This window comes from Podarcis pityusensis, assembly GCF_964106645.2.
Source record: "Podarcis pityusensis genome assembly, chromosome: 1".
NCBI classification, from domain to species: Eukaryota; Metazoa; Chordata; class Lepidosauria; order Squamata; family Lacertidae; genus Podarcis; species Podarcis pityusensis.
Window position 1 is genome coordinate 83226326 of NC_138028.1, and position 19493 is coordinate 83245818.

The 19493-nt window shown below is 49.3% G+C and overlaps 1 protein-coding gene and 1 long non-coding RNA gene across 4 annotated transcripts; one reads left to right on the forward strand and one right to left on the reverse strand.

Moving 5' to 3' along the window:
- Positions 1-736: 736 nt before the first annotated feature.
- LOC308471588 (uncharacterized protein) lies at positions 737-13799 on the reverse strand. 3 transcript variants are annotated; one of them, XR_013982998.1, is made up of 5 exons: positions 13635-13799; positions 13425-13460; positions 6447-6552; positions 2414-2475; positions 1502-1622 (listed from the first exon to the last, which is right to left on the reverse strand). XR_013982998.1 is itself a non-coding variant. In XM_080995776.1 (2 exons), exons 1-2 carry the CDS (start codon positions 1909-1911, stop codon positions 1012-1014), a joined length of 690 nt encoding a protein of 229 aa, XP_080851902.1. In that variant the 5' UTR covers positions 1912-2042; the 3' UTR covers positions 737-1011. The 3 variants fall into 3 exon arrangements, 1 of the variants encoding a protein (XP_080851902.1); XR_013982999.1 differs by lacking the exons at positions 6447-6552; positions 13425-13460; positions 13635-13799 and adding an exon at positions 5232-5383 and having other exon boundaries at positions 2414-2567; XM_080995776.1 differs by lacking the exons at positions 2414-2475; positions 6447-6552; positions 13425-13460; positions 13635-13799 and adding an exon at positions 1833-2042 and having other exon boundaries at positions 737-1622.
- Positions 7753-11549, forward strand: LOC308471731. Its single transcript, XR_013983130.1, has 2 exons — positions 7753-7957; positions 11454-11549. It is a non-coding gene; the product is annotated as an uncharacterized lncRNA (long non-coding RNA).
- Positions 13800-19493: the final 5694 nt, after the last annotated feature.

Here is a 19493-nt window from a genome sequence, read left to right on the forward strand (position 1 = left end):
TTTAAATAGGGAAGGGGGCAGCATTCAAACAAGCATTTCCCCCCTCACTTTCTCTACACAGCAAACATGGGGGCGGTCCTCCATTTGTTGCTAGACTACAACTTTTACCATCCCTGACCATTGGTTCTGCTGGCCAGGACTGATGAGAGTTGGAGTCCAACAACATCTGGAGAAGTTCTGAACTTCTTCTCTATAGGACAATAACCTATGACACTTAAGACAAGCACCCCTCTCCCTCCCTGGCAGTAAATGTCCAATAAAACTAAATTAAATAGCAAACAGCCCTTTTGTGAGCTCTTCAGGCACCTGCCTTACCCTGTCTAACAACAGGACTGGGCCTGGCATCAAGGCTGGAATAATGTTTAAACACATAGTCTTCATTTCCACTGTGATCAGTTTCCAGTTCCAACTGCTTGGTTGCTAGCACTTTTCTGGGAGTGGGGAATTGTATATGCTACGGGGGGTGGGGGGGAAGTGTGAATATCTCCTGCCATCTGGCTCCTGCATGTAATTATTCATATATCTCCCTTTTTTAAAAAATAACAATGCAATAAAGATTTAGAAAAGCATCTGAAATCCAGAAAACAGTTTGTATTCTCCATGATCACCCTTTGCCTGCAACAGCTAACTAGCTTGGTTATCAATAGTGAAAAAAGTTCAAAAAGCACGTGTGTACTGTTGATGGACTGAAGTGCAATGGAAAATAATTTCCTACCTGCATTTTTTGTTTCAGAGGTAGTGAGTAATGAAGTGAGCGAGGAGCTATCAAGGGAGGTGATATGAGTGAATTGGCCTGGAATGTGGGGCCCAGCAGACACCTGGAAGATAACAGTGTCAGTGAGAACAGCCTCTCCATGTGACACGTGACTGAGTCTTTGCATTGAGCTGGCTGCTGTGTGTGTGGCATGGATCAGCCTTTTGCAACCTGGTGCCCTCTGGATCATGTTGGACTCAGGCTCATATCAGCCCTAGCCAGCAGGCCCAACAATCAGGGATAATGTGGGCTGTAGTTCAAAAAAGCGTCTGGAGGGCGCCCGGCTGGGGAACCCTGGTGCAGATTATGGCATCAGTGTACACAGATTGTGGGAAGTAATGTTGCGCACATCTGACATCAGGACTGTTCCTCTGCACAGCTCCTTGCGCTGTGTGTCCCTGATGCAGATGATGGCACCAGTATGCCCACTGGTTGTGGGAAGTGAGACTGCACTTATGAGATATTGGAAGTGTGCCAGCAGCACGAGGAAGGAGCTGGGGCTGTTTGATGCTGGCACTCGGTTTTGCACCAGCCGCAGTTCCTGCCTGTTTCACAGTGTCCCTTACAGCACACAGATACAGCCCTGTGTCACTAGGCTGAGGACCTTGAAGCTCAAGACTCATTCTCTTTCCCTTCTCCAGCCAATTCCCACTCAGCCACTCCTCTGACTCAGTCAGCTTCTCGTTGTACTCAAAGAGGCTCCCGATATGCTGTAGCTCTTTCTTCCCAGGCAGCTGGCGATACCAGAAGAAATCGTAGGATGAGCTTTCTGAATGTGAGCAGTTGAGTGTCTGGCGCCCCTTTGGCAACATGCTGGCGAAGAGAGGCTCCTGGGTGACCTTCACTTTAGCTCCAATGCCCAACAAAGCTAAATGGAGAGAAAGGGCAAAATCAGGTGGGGCTGTGGAAGAAAATCCCTGGAGAGAGACTGTGGATTCACTGAGCCAAGGGAGGTTAAGTAAGAAAAGGCACCAGTTCCAGACACACTGGAGGATATAGGGGTCCCCAAGGATGGCAATGGCCAAGGCCACCACCCTGAGTTTGAGAGTCAGGCCCATGCTCACATGAAAACACTCACCACACCAAATGATTACAAGGAAAGTGAGGGAGCAGAGTTTAAAGAGGCCTTGGGAGAACTGAGCTGGTGCTGCAGCCATGTCAGTCTGGGGCTGCAACAGCAACTGGAAAGAAACCGGAAGCTGCTCAATTTCCTGCAATGGTTGATGTTGGGTGGAGGGGGGCGGGGTTGGGCAGGATGTGCTGCCCCCACAGCGACAGGGTGGGACTCTTTCCTATTGGGTGAGGAGTTAAGCAAAAAGACTAGTGCAGAGCCTGAGCTGAGACACAAGTGCCACCAACAGGCAATACCTTAGGAAGCCTAATCAAAATGGCATGATAGAATGAGCAAGCTTCTCACATAGGCCATTACCACACTTTATGTTCCCTTTAATCCTGGGCTGCAGGGTGGGGGTCAGGCAGATTGGCTGAGGTTGCCTCACTGTGTCTAATGGTAGGGCCGGCCCTGGATACTCTGAGTGCCTCCTTTGCAAAGGCTTTGCCCTTTCACTGACACGCGCTGCCTTCCTCTGCGGCACCTGCTGCTGCTGCTGCTGCTGCTTGTGGTTTTGAGGCTAATTCATGACACCCTCCAGCACTTACCGTTCTCTTCGCTGACATCTCAGCCCTCACTTCCTCTCGCTGCTCTGCGGTTTGACTTGTTCCTGCAAGTCGGTGGAAAAGAAGTCCGATTCTAGGCATGTTGACTCAGGTGAAAGCCCCAATTGTATGCAAAGTCCCCAAATCTCTATGGCTCCTGGGTGGGTGCAGAGAAGGGCGAGGTGTAACCAAGGCTTTGAAGATGTTGGCCAGAACAGCCCTCTCAACCACTAGGGGTTGGGGAGATTGGCTCCTGCCAGAGACACACAAATCACGTATCAGACTATGGTGTGCAGGACACATATGCATGTGGTGACATGTTGCCACTGTTGTGGCGAAATCAAACGTGGGAGAAGCTTCCCATCCTTCTCATGCCAATTTTTTTGCCCTTCCTCCTCGCCTTCTCTTCTCACTGCAGTCACTTCGAGTACCTGAGTTGTGTAAAATGTAGTACAGTGGTACCTCAGGTTAAGTACTTAATTCGTTCCGTTCTTAACCTGAAACTGTTCTTAACCTGAAGCACCACTTTAGCTAATGGGGCCTCCTGCTGCCGCTGCACCGCCGGAGCACGATTTCTGTTCTCATCCTGAAGCAAAGTTCTTAACCTGAAGCATTATTTCTGGGTTAGCGGAGTCTGTAACCTGAAGCGTATGTAACCTGAAGCGTATGTAACCTGAGGTACCACTGTAATTTCTAAGCTGGCTATTGTGATAAAGTGCTTATTTGAGAGAGAGAGAGGGAGAGAGGGGAGAAGGTTCAAATTCCATGCTCAGCTCAAAGTTTGCACTATATTGCGCTCTAACCTTCTGATACAGAAGAAGAAGAGGAGTTTGGATTTGATATCCCGCTTTATCACTACCCAAAGGAGTCTCAAAGCGGCTAACATTCTCCTTTCCCTTCCTCCCCCACAACAAATACTCTGTGAGGTGAGTGGGGCTGAGAGACTTCAGAGAAGTGTGACTAGTCCAAGGTCACCCAGCAGCTGCATGTGGAGGAGCGGAGACGTGAACCCAGTTCACCAGATTACTAGTCCACCGCTCTTAACCACCACACCACGCTGGCTCTCAGCTCCTTGCCAAGGGCACAAGGGCACACAGAGATATGCCTCTGCCCCCCTCTGACATTTCCCTTTTTGTTTTCCCGTTAGTTTCTTCAAGGATAAAAAAGGATCTAGTTGTTAACATTTTGCATAGGTGAATGGTGTGTGGATTCATTTTGCCATGTTTGGAATCTCTGCCATCATCAGTTTCCTGGATCCTTCCCATTGGGAAACAAATAGCTCTTCTTCTGGACAAATAAAATGAAATTCCTTGTGGGCAGAAAATGAATCCATTCCCAGCTCCTTCCTTACAGTATGGTTCACACTCTTCTTCATCATACTTTTCTCCCATGGTGGCTGCCCTCGTTTTTTAAAAATACGGGGCTGAATGAGGCCTTCAAGTACAGCGAATAGTCAGGGAATACCTGATGCTGCAGTGGTTCTAAAGTTAAGTAGGTGTGGATCCTTGGATGGGAGACGATTTCAATCCCATGCAAGAGGAGAGTGTGATATTTTTGGAAGCTGATGTGGTCCAGTAGTTAGAGGGCTATGATCTGGGGGACTAGGTGGGGCAAATCATACAATTTAAGTATATTAAAAGCACATTCCCCACCCCAAAGAATCCTGGGAACTGTAGTTGGTTAAGGGTGCTGGGAACTGTAGCTATTTGAGGGTTAAACAACAGTACCTATGAGTCTTGATGTGTGTGTGCTTTAAATGTGTGGTGCATACACAACCCTAGCTTCAAATCGATGCTCAGCTCAAAGCTTGCATGGTGATCTTGCACTCTAACCTTCCATAAAAAAGGTTATTATTGTGAAGGTAAAAAGACCTATGTGTGCACTTGCCTTGAGCAACTGGAATCCAGTCTGGGATAAATATGCAATAAATATAAACTGATTAAGCCCCTTCCCCGCTCCACCCTTTGATGTGCTAAGCTGCTAGTTCTATTTTCCTCCTGTCTCCCTGCCAGCTGTCCCCTCCCCAGCCCCCAGCATTAACAGGGTGGAGGGAGATGCTCTCAAAACATTTTAGTGGTGAGTATATATTATTGCTCCTTTGGCTAATCAATGCCCTGACTACCAGAGCGAGCAATCAAGATTTAAAGACGTTCAAGGAGATGGGCCAGCCATTAAGACATATGAGTCACTGTGAAGTGCATATTGAAACCGGTGCTAAGATGGGCTGCTTCAAATCCCTCTGCAGTACTGTTGAATGAGAATATATTTTACCAGGGTGAATTATGTAGAACCAATGGAGGGCTTTATTGAATACATAACCAGAGAACAACAGCCTCCGGCCCAGAGACTCAGATCAGGCCAAAGTTACAAGGCAGGATCTCAATGCAGCAAAGAGCAACTATGGATTGAATTGGGGGTGGGAGGGAGAAGGGGGAGCTAAATTAAAACCAAACGTTGCCTTATAAACCATCTCTGAAATAAAAGGAGAAAATGTGTCTGTATTGGGGGAGGGCCGCCATAAAAAGAATTTTTTAAAAACACCAGGAAAATATTAATCATGAATTTTAGAGGTGTCAGGTGTGGCCTCATGCTATGAATCAACCTGGCACAGGATCAGGAAGGAGCAGAGAGGGGAAAGGGTGGAAGATCCCTGACCACACTGTCTTAAGTAGGTCACACTTCTTCCGGGAAGATCTGCCCTTTTCTTAGCATGGAGCTGACTTTTCCCTGCAGAAAGGGAAACAGCTGTTTCTCTGCACTTGATGCAGACTGCGTGACTTTGCTTTGCTATGTGGAAGTTCTGCCCACGAGGGTTACATACCTGGGGTGGTTCGTTCGCACATGCAGCTGCTGATGCTGCAGTTGGCAAGTGATCGCGATGAGTGGGCATGTGTGAATCAGCCCAAGGTCAGCGGATCCCACAGCAATGAGAGATGGGCCTCCCTAGGGAAGCAGGGGCGGTTGCCAAAGAGGCCCACACTTCCTCCTGACTCCTCTCTATGAGTGTCTTGGCTAGACGTGGAGGCAGAGGGCCAACGCATTAGTGCTATAAAGGAGATTGCATCCTTCATCCCTTCTGTTTATTATTAGTGCTAGGGTATCCCAGAAGCCATCATTTATTTCTCAAGAGCCTCCTGCAGGAATTTCAACAAGTGCAGTCATTTCATGCAGGCTGCCCGTTCTCCCACCAACCCACGCACCCTGCCCTCACTCCCCCTGATTCATTAGGTCTGCTTGATGCTGGGTTCAGGCAAAAGTGCCCACTGCAAAAAAAACCTGCCTGCCATCATTGCCTGTGCCCATTGCCCTAAGGGAGGGGCAAGTATGGGTGCTCTTGCCTGTGGGAGGCTCCAAATGCCATGGTATTAGCAGCCCTAAAATAGAATGCAACCCAAGACCATTGCCTGGAGCCATCTTCTGTTAGAAGCTGAACTTTCGCAGTCATGGCTTCAGGTTCTTATAACGCTCCCTAAGTGGAGTCCTGCTGGATCAGACCAAAGGTCCATCAGCTGCGATCTCCATGCTCACAGTGGTGAACCAGATGCCCATGGGAAGCCCAGAACACGAGAGCAACAGCGCTCTCCCGACCTTTGAATCTCATGACTAGTAGCCATAGACAGCTTCGTCCTCCATTGATTTATCTAATCCTCTGTTAAAGCCACCCAAGGCAGTGGCGGTCACTGCTTGAGAGCCAGTGTGGTGTAGTGGTTAGACCAGGGTTCAAATCCACACTGGACCACAAAGCTCACTGGGTGACCTTGAGCTGGTTTTGGCCTCTCATCCCTAACCTACCTCACAGGGGTGTTGTGGGGGAGGCGGGGGAGAACCATGTACACCGCCTTGAGCTCCTTGGAGGGAAAGGCTATAAATCAGGCATGGCCAAACTCGGCCCTCCAGCTGTTTTGGGACTACAACTCCCATCACCCCTAGCTAACAGGACCAGTGGTCAGGGATGATGGAAATTGTAGTCCCAAAACAGCTGGAGGGCCAAGTTTGGCCATGCCTGCCATACATACATACATACATACATACATACTTGTGGGACCAAATTCCATAGTTTAACTATATGCCAAGTGAAGAAGCATTTTCTTTCATCTGTCCTGAATCTTCAAACCTTCAGTTTCGTTGGTTCGTCCTGAACTCTAATATGATAAGGCAGAGAGAAGAAAAACTTGTGTCTATCTGTTTTCTCCACACCAGCGAGTGAGAACCACCAGAAGATAAGGAATAAGACTTAAGGAAGGGCAGTGAGGATGTTGAGCCAGGGACTGATATGAGAGAGAGAGAGAGGGTGTTGTCGCTAGCAAAAGAGGCCCTGTTGTGGCATTAAGAAATGGCAGACCTTGGCAAGATGGCAGAGGAGGGACCGTCAGACCCAGATGCTCCAGGATAATAATAATAATAATAATAATAATAATAATAATAATAATATATTATTTGTACCCCGCCCATCTGGCTGGGTTTCCCCAGCCACTCTGGGCGGCTTCCATAGAAACAAAAAATACAGTAAATATCACAGATTAAAAGCTTCCCTGAACAGGGCTGCCTTAAGATGCCTTCTAAATGTCAGGTAGTTATTTATCGCTTTGACATCTGATGGGAGGGCGTTCCACAGGGCGGGCGCCACTACCGAGAAGGCCCTCTGCCTGGTTCCCTGTAGCTTTGCTTCTCGCAATGAGGGAACCGCCAGAAGGCCCTCGGCACTGGACCTCAGCGTCCGGGCAGAATGATGGGGGTGGAGACGCTCCTTCAGGTATACTGGGCCGAGGCCGTTTAGGGCTTTAAAGGTCAACACCAACACTTTGAATTGTGCTCGGAAACGTACTGGGAGCCAATGTAGGCCTTTCAAGACCGGTGTTATGTGGTCTCGGCGGCCGCCCCCAGTCACCAGTCTAGCTGCCGCATTCTGGATTAATTGTAGTTTCCGGGTCACCTTCAAAGGTAGCCCCACGTAGAGCGCGTTGCAGTAGTCCAAGCGGGAGATAACTAGAGCATGCACCACTCTGGCGAGGCAGTCCGCGGGCAGGTAGGGTCTCAGCCTGCGTACCAGGTGGAGTTGGTAGACAGCTGCCCTGGATACAGAATTGACCTGCGCCTCCATGGACAGCTGTGAGTCCAAAATGACTCCCAGGCTGCGCACCTGGTCCTTCAGGGGCACAGTTACCCTATTCAGGACCAGGGAGTCCTCCACACCAGCCCGCCCCCTGTCCCCCAAAAACAATACTTCTGTCTTGTCAGGATTCAACTTCAATCCATTAGCCGCCATCCATCCTCCAACCGCCTCCAGGCACTCACACAGGACCTTCACCGCCTTCACTGGTTCTGATTTGAAAGAGAGGATATTGTGGCTGAAGCAGGAACGAAGCATCATTTCAATTCTTCATGTGCGCAGAGCAGCAAGTTGCTTAACGGCGCTTAAGCCATGCCTTGGCAGAGTTCGGTGCGTTTGACGGTGCAGTGGAAAGTTACGTCCAGCAGGTGGCACTGCAGAACTATGTCACTCTCCTCCGGAGGCAGCAAGCAAGGGACGCAGCGCCCAGTCAAGAGGTGAGATAGGGGATGGGTGAGAGGGTGGGGGGATACAGAGACCCCGCCCCGCGTAAAACGGGGGGGGGGGGGGCGGACTGTCGCAGCCAACATAGCTCACATCCAGCTCTCATTCATTTATTAAAGCATTTTCTCCTTCAAGAGATGGAATGCATAATTTAGCGACGGCAACGTGTGCAGAAATGAAGTATTAGTAATTTAACATTTCAATGTTAGATGGGATGCAGAAACATGGAATGCCGGAGGTACACCCCACCCCACTTAGTATTTAGCCCTTCGTGGGTGCTCTCTGTATGGAGAGGCACTCACCGCGACACCTGGGGTGAAGAGATGCTTATCAAGTTGTCGAAAGTCCGCATTACAGTATTTTCGCAAGAAGTGCCCCTTAGTTACAAGGACCAAGCAAGGAAGTCTTGACTTCGTCAGTAACCAGGAGTTTTTCATGCGCTTCTACAACTTCGTGGCTACCAAAAACACTAAGATGATCAATCAATCAATCAATCAATCAGTAGTCTTTCCCAAAGACTTTGGACTATTTTCCTATCTGCTCTCCCTCCTGTGAGACATGAGTTAAGTGATGAGTTCAGTGGTGTTATTATTAGCCCCCTTTGGCCCGTTGAGCTGTCGAGGAGACCAGCCCCACAGTCTGATCTGCTGTCCCAGGTCTGTCGCCTGCACCACACGTCTGGTTTACCAAGAGGAGGCTGGCATGCTAGCCCCCAACCACTACTGGAACATAGTCCGAAGCTGAAGCCAAAGGACCATTGGCCCATTCACCTCCCTGAAGCCCGCCTGATGATGCTGGACTCCCACCAGCCCTGGCCAACATGGCCAACGGACAGGGATGACGCGAGCTGGAGTCCTGCCGCATCCGCAGAACCAAAGCTTCTCCATCCCTGGTCCAGCAACCCCTAGGCAGGAGTCTCTTCGGACCCTGCCTGGAAATGCCGGGGACTGAACCTGAGACCTTCTGCGTGCAAAGCCGATGCTCTCCCCACGGAGCTACGACTCTTCTCACCTGTGCTGCGACCCTTGTGGGTTGTAAGGAACCACATAGATCAGAAACTGGGCCCCCAATAGCCACGATTCCTACTGTGGAACAAGGCTATGGGTGTCAACTTCTAGCAGGGCTCCTGCGCTTTGGGAGCACCCTGAAAGCAGAAACGAAGCCGGTGAATGCCAGGCTTAGTTTGCTACATTTCTTCACGCCAGGCTGCTGTTAAAAGGGCAGGATCAGGGAGAAAGAAAGAAAGAAAGAAAGAAAGAAAGAAAGAAAGAAAGAAAGCCAAATGTTCGAGGGCTGACAAAAGAGTGGATTCCCCCTCCTCTTATAATACATTATTATCTATATGGCAATGCTAATGCATTCAACTGCACGCGCGCACACAAGTAGTGAATAGATGATAGATAGATAGATAGATAGATAGATAGATAGATAGATAGATAGATAGATGTAGGTAGGTAGGTATTAGTGGTTTTAAAGACATTTAACAGGGGATGGGGGAGGGAGTTGCTAGCGGTTAATTAATCTGGAATAAAAGAGTGTAACCATCTTTCCACCACATATAAAATACTTCATCTTGGGGACTTGGGATTCATTAGTCCGAATAACTACCATCTGCTCGTTTTCTGTTCACAATAGAAGAATGCCTGGGCGTATTGTGTGGGGTGGAGATCCACTCCATAAGGATCTCTTGATCGGAGGTACAATGCAATGGATACAGTGGGGTGGCGCTGAGTGTGCCCTAAAGAGAATAGCCCTTAGGCAAGGCTAGCAGCGCAGTGTACAAACAACTCCGCAGGCGTTTCCGGGGGGGTCAGGTCAGCCCTGCCGGCTCCTCTCTCTGCCCACCCCCACCTCCGAGCCATTCCTATATACTGTATAGGAAGGGAACGTAGAGAGGAAGCATTTTGGACTTTCTTCCTGCGTTTAATTCAAGGTTCAAAGAAACTTCATGCAAACTGAGGCCAGTCGAGATTATATATATCCCTCCCGCACCCGAAGCCTTTTCAGTGCTTCCCAACAGGCAGTCGCTCAACAGGTGCAGCTTTCTGGCCAACCCCTCCCAGCTTTACTTCTTGAACTTCTGCCTGCCGATTAGCTCTTAAAGGCACAAGAGCCGTGAGAAACGCAGGAGAGGGGAGTATCTGATGACCATTCACCACTCTCCTCTCCCCCCCACCCCCCGCCACAAATATGCTTCGAGTTAATAATAATAATCCCGGGGCGCGGGGGAAGGCAGCAGCGATGAGCAAACCGAGGGGCTGAGAACGGGAAAACAACGTGTTTTTTGCTGCTTAACAGGGAACAGATGGCGCGAAAGGGCTGCATCTCCTCCTGCGGGGGCCGGGATTAGAGGGGGGGGGCGATGGATGGATGGAAGTGGGGGCCCAGCAGAGACAAGCACCAGGAAGGATTAAACCCCTCATCTCCCGATGGGGAGATAGCAGGAAGGGCGGGTTCTCTTTAAGGCCCCGCCCCCGCCCCTCCTCTCGCCCCGCCCCTTTCATTCATGGAGGGAGCGGGCCAGGAGGAAGCCGGAGAATCCCCTGGAGCTTCGGCTTTCTCTATCTTCGTATTACAGTACAAGGAGGTCCCAGAAAAGGCTGGAGAGTGCGCGCGCGAAGCGCTCATCAGCCCCTCTTTCCATCCAGGGGAGGGGCGCGAAGCCCTCGGGACGCGCGTCTCCGGGGCGCATGCAGAGTACATTTCGATCCGCGGCACTAAACCGCCGCCCATTCGGGAACACGGACTTCCCGAGCGCCGGGGCGTCGGTTCCAGGAAGGCGAGGAAAGGCGGGCCGCTCCCTCTTTCCTTTAAAACAGCAAGAGCAGCAGCGAGGAGTCCTGCCCTGAGCAGAACAGCACACGCCGATCCTGGCTGGCCCGGCGCCTTCTTCCTCGTCAGGAAGACCTCCTTCGTCGCCTGCCGCGTGGTGCCAGGATCGCCACGCACAGCAAACCCCACCCCGTCTCTCTGGGCAGAGGTGCCAACTTGAATAAAATGGGGGGGGGGGGAGAGAATCGATCACATGGCACGCACACTATTTGAATGGCAGGGCCCATCAACTTGAGAGGGCCCAAAGGGACATTGGCTCCTATGCCTCTGGGTGTCTCGCTTTCTTGGCACAGAGCATCCGGTGGTCAAGTCTTCAAGGCCAGAAAGCCTTGAAAGCAAAGGCTGCAGCGTTGGAGGCCCATGCATAGTCCCATTGCTAAGACCCCCCCCCCCATGGAACATGGCCCTGATGATGATGGGCGTGCATTGTTTCTTTCAAAAATCCGAGTTGTTCCACCCCGTCCTTTCTCCAAAAAATGCAAGAATGGCACACAGTGTTTTCCCCTCCCTTCTTCTCCCCTTTGAACCTCACACCAACCCTGCAAGGTAGGGCCAGGCTGAGAGACAGTGACTGGTTCAAGGTCACCCAGTGAGGATTTTCACCCTCATTGCCCCGCTTTTGTTCTGACGGTCTCTAACCACTATTATGCATTACAGGAGGAGCTTCGGAGGCAGAATCGCTTGAGATGTCAACAAGCCCCACACCTTTACTGGAAAACAGCTTTTTTTATAATAATGAAACACCAAAATGAAGTTTTAAAAAGGAAATCTATTTTTGTTGTTATTACACTGGCAAAATGCCCTTCATGATGACATGACAGGTGCCGTGTGTGGAAAGAGAGATGGTAGTTTGAATTCAGTAGGACTTGAGTTGGCATGGCTAGAATAATTGTGCTGTAAGCTAAACTGCAGCCCCTCTTGGTCACAATGCAGTGTGACAGGTATGATGGGACTGGGCTTTCATATTGCTTTAGAAACACTTGTAACTCATTCTCAAACAAATATCTGCATGAGAAGTTTGAAATTTTGAGGAGCAAAATAATCGTCTCCTTGACCTCCTCCTAAACCTCATTTCCAGTTCCAAAGAAAACAATGAACATTCATTTTGAAGTAAAGGAAAACATTTCAGTCTTCCAGGAGACAAAAGTAATAGTGCAGTATGAAAATTGTTCTTCAGACAATCTGTCTGAAATGAGGGGTAAGGAGCTCCAGGCCATTAAAATTTCAAAATAGATTAGGTTTGCAAAAAATAAAACAGAAAGGAGACCATAAGTAGCAGAAGAAAAAGGTGGCTGTGAACAGACAAATGCTTCGGTTTCCAATACTGTGACAAAATGTTAATTGCATTTTCCAAAATGTCCTATGAGCAAGAAAATCACAGGGGATGTTGCCTAGAGACAGAATATTTAAAAAACGATCGTTCTGGAAATCTGGGTGCCCTAACATTGCTCTCTTGAATGACTCCAACCAAGGATCACCTTTCTCCTCCCTGCACCTCTGTTTTCCTATCTGCATAATTGAGATAATGGGTACAATCCCAAATCATTAAAAGTAATGATGCCATGGCCTTCAAATCCAAGGAAGTGAGGGCTAAACCATTTCACCTCTCTACTGTGAATTGTTCAATACAGATGGATGCATGGAGCTAGTTTTAAAAGAGAAAAGAAAACCCTACAGGTTAATCTCCGTTACACATTTTAAAAGATGGCATTCCATCTTTTAACACAGTTCCCTAGGGATAATAGGCAAATCAAAATGGTGAATACAGTATTGGCCGATAGATAGCACCTTGCTTATCAGAGCAAAAGGTTATGACCCTTTAAGAAATGAAGCAATACCAAAGCAAAGCTGTCTATCCTGCCTTTCTTCCTGCAAAGTAATACACAATGCAATCCTATACAGACCTCCAGCTGGTGGGCCAGAACTGATCCATGGGGGCCTTTTTATCCAGGTCTACCTCCCTTCCTGTTCCTCCCTGTGCATAAAGCAGCCTCCCATTAGAGCCAATGGAAGTTCAAACCGAACTGCCACATCAAGGAGCATTTTCAAGGAGAGGGTAGTTTGCTGCATACATGTCTACTCAGAAGTAAGCCCTTATTAAGTTAAATGGTGCTTACTTCCAGGAAAGTGTGCACGGGAATGCAGCCTTATTAGCCTTCATACAGACTTTTCTCACAATGAGGAAGGTTGCTACTTGCATTTTTTTTCAAATATGAAACCTTGGGCATGAGGAACTGACACACCCTCCACCATAAAGCCTCTGTCCATGTGAAGAAGGCTGTGGCAGGACTTACTGGTAACCGAGTTGATGATTAAGCTTCCATACGGCACCTGAATTGCGTCACACCACGTATGGTTAACTGCCCTGTGGTTACTTTTGTCAAGTTAGGACCCTTAAGAAAATCTATTTGGAGGAGGAGGAGGAGAAAGTGACCTGTCCCAAGTTCAGCCAGTGAATCCAGAATCCAGCCAGGCTATGATGGATCCACTTCTCTCGGGCCTCGTGACTTTCTGGATCCTACGCTGCTAGCCATTATAATGTTTATTATAATTATATGTAAGGGAAAGGGTTAATCCTTGGCACTGGAGCATTCGGGAGTGGGAGGGAAGGAGCTGGTTGCCACTTACTCATGACTGCAAATTCCAGGGAACGTGTTTCATGTTCTGGGGATCGCAAATAGAAAGGGGAAAATGTGTTAATTAAGACGGAATACAGATGAGGGGGGAAGGGAGAGAGGAAAAGGAGGAAAAAAGGAAAGGTGAAGTGGAAGAAGGGGGGTGCAGAACAGGGAAGGCCCAAGGATTTTTGCACCGCTGCTTTGGGGGAAATATACCTACCCAAAGGTGCAGATGCGGGAAGCGTTAACCCAAGAGAAGTTGGCTCCTGAAGCATAAAATCCAAAGGGTATCTCCTATCTAGGTTACAGCGGGGACGGGTGCCCCAAGGCCAGAAGGCAGCGAGGCCAGAAGCCGGTGGAGTCAGAAGCCGTGGCAGGCGGAACCGATTCATTCCAGTTTTGTTCCCAATCTCCACGCTGCTGACGTCCACCAGGGCAACACTGAGAGGGAGGATGGTGACAACCTGGGACGCAGCATGGCCTGGCAGTCTCTAGCGCCACCTACCGTTAGCCTCCCTGCCTTCCGCCCTACCAGCCACCGGGGAAGGTGTCATCCTGTCTCACGCGCCCCATTCACACCGCACTGCAGCCCGACGGGAAGGACAATGGCCTCCCGCCCCACACCCAATCTAGGCTGAATCCCAACGAGTTTCTCTTTTGCTAGGGAGGAAAAAGTCCAGTGCTGTTGCATTCCCTTCCTCCGTCCGCGAATTTCTCAGCCAACTGCCTCCTGGTCCTGCTCCCCAGGTGCTGTTCCTGCTCTCTCGCCCCCTCTCCTCCCCGCCGCAGGTCAAGAGCTGAAGGGCATGGTGGGGAAGCGAGGCCAAAGTAGTAAGAACGGTAGCTGCTCCTTCCTAAATGGCCCTGGGAAGCAAGCCGGAGAGAGGGGTCCCCTTGACCCTGTCGAAGGTTTTCACCGCCCCCCTCCCGATCTACTGTGCCAGCCGCCTTGTCTCTCCCTTGCCCTGTCCGCCCTGGCGCAGCGCTGTGCTGAGAGGCAGGTGCGCAGGCGAGGACGCTGAGAGGACATCGGCCAGGCCGCTGGCGGAGCAGATCTGGGCAGGATGATAAAAGAGGGAGCGTCTCTGGGGACAGGGAGAGGGATGATTCCGGGGGTCACAAACTGCGAGGGAGGGGAAGGAGCGCAAGGGTTAAACACAGCTCTTGACGCACGTGACCAGGGGCTTGTGAATGAGTTAACTCATTAACTTTTTATTTTAACCTCCCCTTTTGCACCCTCGCCCAATCTGAATGAGAATGAGAAAAAGGGCGCCGTTCCTCTTTCGGCTCCTGCTGATGAGGCAGTGCTGTCAGGAGGCGCAATGCTGCGCTCATCTGAATGGTTCGATCTGGATTAATTAATCCGGAGTGGTCTCTCGTCGTCGCTCGTCACAATCAATAAATACGGATTAGCGGAGTTTGTTCTCTGGGGGAGATAGAAAAGAGCCCAGCAGCGCCCCAAATGCTGGGGAATGTCTGGTGGTGGGGAAAACGGAGGTGGCGAGAGAGGCAGAGCCGGAAAGCGGGAGCCGCAGATATGGCAAACAAAAGAGCTGCCTCTTAATTTGGAGAGTCACGTGGCGGGGAGATGGGCGCGGTGGGCGAGGACTGTCGGAGAAAGGCCCTTTCCTGGAGAGAACTTTCTTGGGCAAGGATCAACCAGGGACGAGGGCGAGGAGGAGGATGGGAAGATGACCTCTCTCTCGGGTTTCGGAAGGTCTGACGGGGCAGGAGGCATTAAACATTCATGGCGGTAACTGGAGTGCCCCCCACCGATTCCCCCCCCCGGCTCTCATTGTCTGCCGGCTGATAACTGAGCCGCTATCGCGTTGCATCGGTCGCAAGGCAAAGAATGGGCACTGCCAGTCACGGGAGGGAGACAGGAGAGCTTCCAGCCGACAGTGCCCAGCCAGTGCCCAATTAAAGCGCCAGACCAAGACGGCACAAAACAAGCGCTCTCTCAATGCCCGGCTAGGGTTGCAGTATCAAACTTCAGCTGATCGGGCTGGAGGCTGGGAAATGCTTTCCAGGGAGAGGGAAGGAAAAGAGACGCGGGAACCGTGCTGCGCAACACAGCGCCTCTGCACTTTGGAGATAGGCAAGGAGCGGGTGTGTGTGTTTGCAGCACAGAGGGCGTGTCTCGGCGCTACAGCTCTCCCCACCGCACCCCCACGAGAATCCTGGGAAGTGTAGTTGAATGCTGAGAATTCTGTTTGGAATTGCCAGACCCCACCCACAGGGCTGCAGTTCTCAAGGCTCTCTGGGGTAAAGAGTGGCTACCAAGCCAGTACAGTGGTACCTCGGGTTACATACGTTTCAGGTTACATACAGAAATAGTAGCTCGGGTTAAGAACTTTGCTTCAGGATGAGAACAGAAATCGTGCTCCGGCGGCAGCAGGAGGCCCCATTAGCTAAAGTGGTGCTTCACGTTAAGAACAGTTTCAGGTTAAGAACAGACCTCCAGAACGAATTAAATAGGTAACCAGAGGTACCACTTGTATGTATATTATGGTGTAGATATGCCCATTGAGTTGAAAGGAAGCAATTACATATTCCTGCACTTTATGCGGAGGCAGGGACAGCTTTCCAGATCACACAGACCAGAGCACAGTGTGTAAGGCGATCATGCATCTTGATAGGGCAACTGCTTATCAGTCTAAGGCCAATTTAAGAATGAAGAACCTTTAGAAGGGAGAGTGATGCAGTGGGGGGCCTTGAAATTCTCCATCGCAGTTAGCATCTGCACAGGTCACCTGGTCACAGCCTTCTTCACTAGAATCATAGAGTTGGAAGGGATCTTGAGGGTCATTCGGCAATGCAGAAATATGCAGCTGTCCCATACGGGGGTTGAACCTGTAAGCTTGGCATTATCAACACCACACTCTAACCAACTGACCTATCCAGGCTGAGATGTGTTCCTATTTCAATTATAGCAATGATTTCTAAATGTATCACTATTTTCAGGTGATACTCATTCACATACTGTACTGGCAAATTCAGGTTGTGCAATTAAAGCTGATTTGGGGCTGGACTTTTTGTAATAAGGAAAGTGCCCTGGAAAGTTTGGGGTAACTCTCGCTTGACACAACCTAGTCAAATCTCCCTGCAAACAAATCAGGATGAATGCTTAATAAGCAGGTCATATGGAAGGGACCTGTCTCACAGATGCCTTTTTATGCCTGGTACAGCTGTAGAGCTTTGCCAGTCCACACATGAAAATCAGAAATATGGCACAGGTTTTTTTAAAGACAAAGGTGAATACAACATTTATTTTAAAAGCCCCCCTGAAACTGGAATGCAACAGCTTGTCAGCAGCCAGTTTGGATTCCTTGCAATTGCTATGATATAGTGAGCAAATCTAGCAACCAGTGAAAACAGCAAGTGTGGAAGCAGCCACTGCCTTTAGAGGCAAAAGCACAGCATCGCGTGCTATTAGCACTACAAATGTGTGTAACAGCATCTTCTGCACGCCTCTGTAGCTATGCGATGTGATGGTTGGTGTGTGTGTGTTGGCTTCTAAGTGCAAACGAAGGTGCGTGTGTAGCGTGCAAGAGAGACTGAGAGCAGATGTACAGGGCATGTGTGAAAAGTTCTCTTGGATCCCAGGGACATACCCGGTGCTGCCTTGGCTCTTGCTGACTGGCTGGAAATTGGGTCACTGCAATGCTGTGATGTCACACTTCAGTGCTCTGTTAGAATTACAGTGAAAGGGGCCCTTGGGAGGAGAGCTGGAGCCACTGCTAAACAATACAAGGAGAATCACTTCAAATCTACTGTAGCCGGGGAAGTGCACCCACTGCTTGTCTAGGGAGACATTCTTTGTGGAAAACCTATAAGTATTTGGTCTCCCCTGTTCTGAAGCCAGATGGTGATGATGCCTCCTGTTGGGCTGGAGAGGAATCCCTGCACAATTTGATTGGCAGCTTTGTAGCGCCATGGCTGTCACAATCGTGGAAACTTTCACACCTGTACAGCGCAGCTTCTGAAAATCCCTCTTCAGCTCCGCACAGGCCTTGAAACCTGACAAATGTTTCCTTTTTGCAAATCAAAGCTAGTTATGAAACCTAGACTCACCTGTTCTGTACTGGAAGGACCAGGGATTACCCCCCTCCCCTCCAAGGAAATAGAAAAAGGAAGATGTGAATGAAGGAACAATGATTTCCTTAAATTCATTATCAGATTAATATTTCTGTATTTAAACAACTATGGATGCAAACACCCTTTAAAAGAAAATAATTTGTGGTTCCTGGGACTATATCAACAAAGAAAGTCAAGCAGCACTCTGGGAGATATATCCAATTAAGCCATACTCAGGGTAGATCCACTGAGATCAGTGTACTCAGAGATGGCTGATGCCATTGGGACTGGTAGGGTGGAAGGCAGGGAGGCCACCAGTAGGTGGAGCTAATGACCAGTGGAGCCAACTAATTCTGGTTTTGTCCCCATCCTCCTTCCTGCTGAGTTCTACAAGAACAACACTGAGGCTAAGAAGGAGGAAGCTGACAGCCAAGATCTCTCCATGGATTGGCTATTGAGCAGGCAGGTAGGCTGATGAGGACTGGGTGAGGACAGACTGAGCGTGGTGTGGCAGTGCCCCATTCACCCTAATGGCCCAGCATCCACTGATCAGTGTCATTAAGTACATTGACACTGATTTCAATAGGTCTACTCTGAGTATGGTTTAATTGGATATCACCTATAGTATTCCAAAATAACAATGAGCATTTATGCCACAGGGGTGAGGAGGGGACTTAATAAATATTATTCTGGCTGCTATTTATGTACACTCACCTGGGAATAAACCCACGGAACCTACTTCAAACATGGATAATATTGTTTCAGTGAGGAAACAATGTTGTTGGCAAGCCTGTTTCTTGCCCTGCTATGGCCAAGTCCAGCTGTGGACTTGAAAAGTTTGACACCTTCAAACATTTCAAGGAAAAGGATTCCCTTTTCCTAGTGGCAAGAGAAAAAACTATGAAACAATGTGGGTTGGGGAGCAGAGATGTGCTGGCCGAGTTCCTAATTCCCTGGTTTGGAATAGGAATTTGTCTGGCTTGTAATGCTCAACTAGAAATCAAGAGTCACTTCCTCCAGATCTTCTCTGGGTCAGAATGTAAAATGAGTTTCTGCACATGGGCAGTCAGAGTTTAGGCTGACGAGGCTGCTTTGTAAGCACATGCACGTAAGTTCTTTAATTTTATCCCCTTACTCTCAGTGAAACTCATTGATCACCATGAAACTATGTGAATAACAAAGCCAGCTGCTTCATAGCTTATGTGCAGAAATTCTTTAATGCCTGCCCCTTACTCTCAATGAAACGCTCATTGATTGCTGTGAACTACGTGACCAAATTAGCCAGCCAAGCAGTCTTCTGCTTAGGAGGAGGGTCTCTCGATTGGAGTCCGATCTCTCTGTTGTTGCAAGTGTTTCACTTCCTTGCAGTCCCCCATCTAGATCTAATACCCTATCTTGCTACTGAACGGAGTCTGCTTTTGGCAGGGGAGGGGTGGTTACATTTGCAAGTGGCTCTGAACCATGGCTGATAATGCAGGGAACTGCAATTCCCCAGAGGATGAATATGATAAGGTCTGTGTGCCTGGCACCCTCAGAATGCATGTGACAAACAACATCAGGAGCCAGAAACAGATATTGCTCTCAACCACCACACCCCACAACCCCACAACCCCAAGAAAGTGTGTAAAAACTGAGACGGTTCAAAATTGAACTGTGGAGAGTTTGTCCAGCAAACGTTCGGAGGCAAATGGTAACTATAATTTTGCTATTTAGTAGGTGTTTACAGGTGGAGAAGGAATTGGCAAACCACTCCAGTATTTTGTCAAGAAAATCCATGGACATAAAAAGGAGAAGCTTTGAGAAGAAAGTGAGAGTTTCCAAGGCTTGCTCTGGTTCATGGGGTCACGGAGAGTCGAACACGACTAAGGCGACTAAACAACAACAACAAGGTGTTTACGGGGCATTTTGCTACCTGAGACAACCCCCCCCCCCCGGTTCCATTTCAGGGTCAGAATCCAGTCAGATGTTAGTCTGGTGATGTTCCATCACACCCAAAGGCAGC

What these genes read in the sequence shown, in the direction of transcription:
- LOC308471588 (XM_080995776.1), bottom strand. Translation starts at nt 1,911, where the DNA reads ATGGCTGCAGCACCAGCTCAGTTCTCCCAAGGCCTCTTTAAACTCTGC. An exon ending in CCTTGTAATCATTTGGTGTG is followed by an intron (nt 1,623 to 1,832) that starts GTGAGTGTTTTC and finishes CTCTCCATTTAG; the next exon opens with CTTTGTTGGGCATTGGAGCT.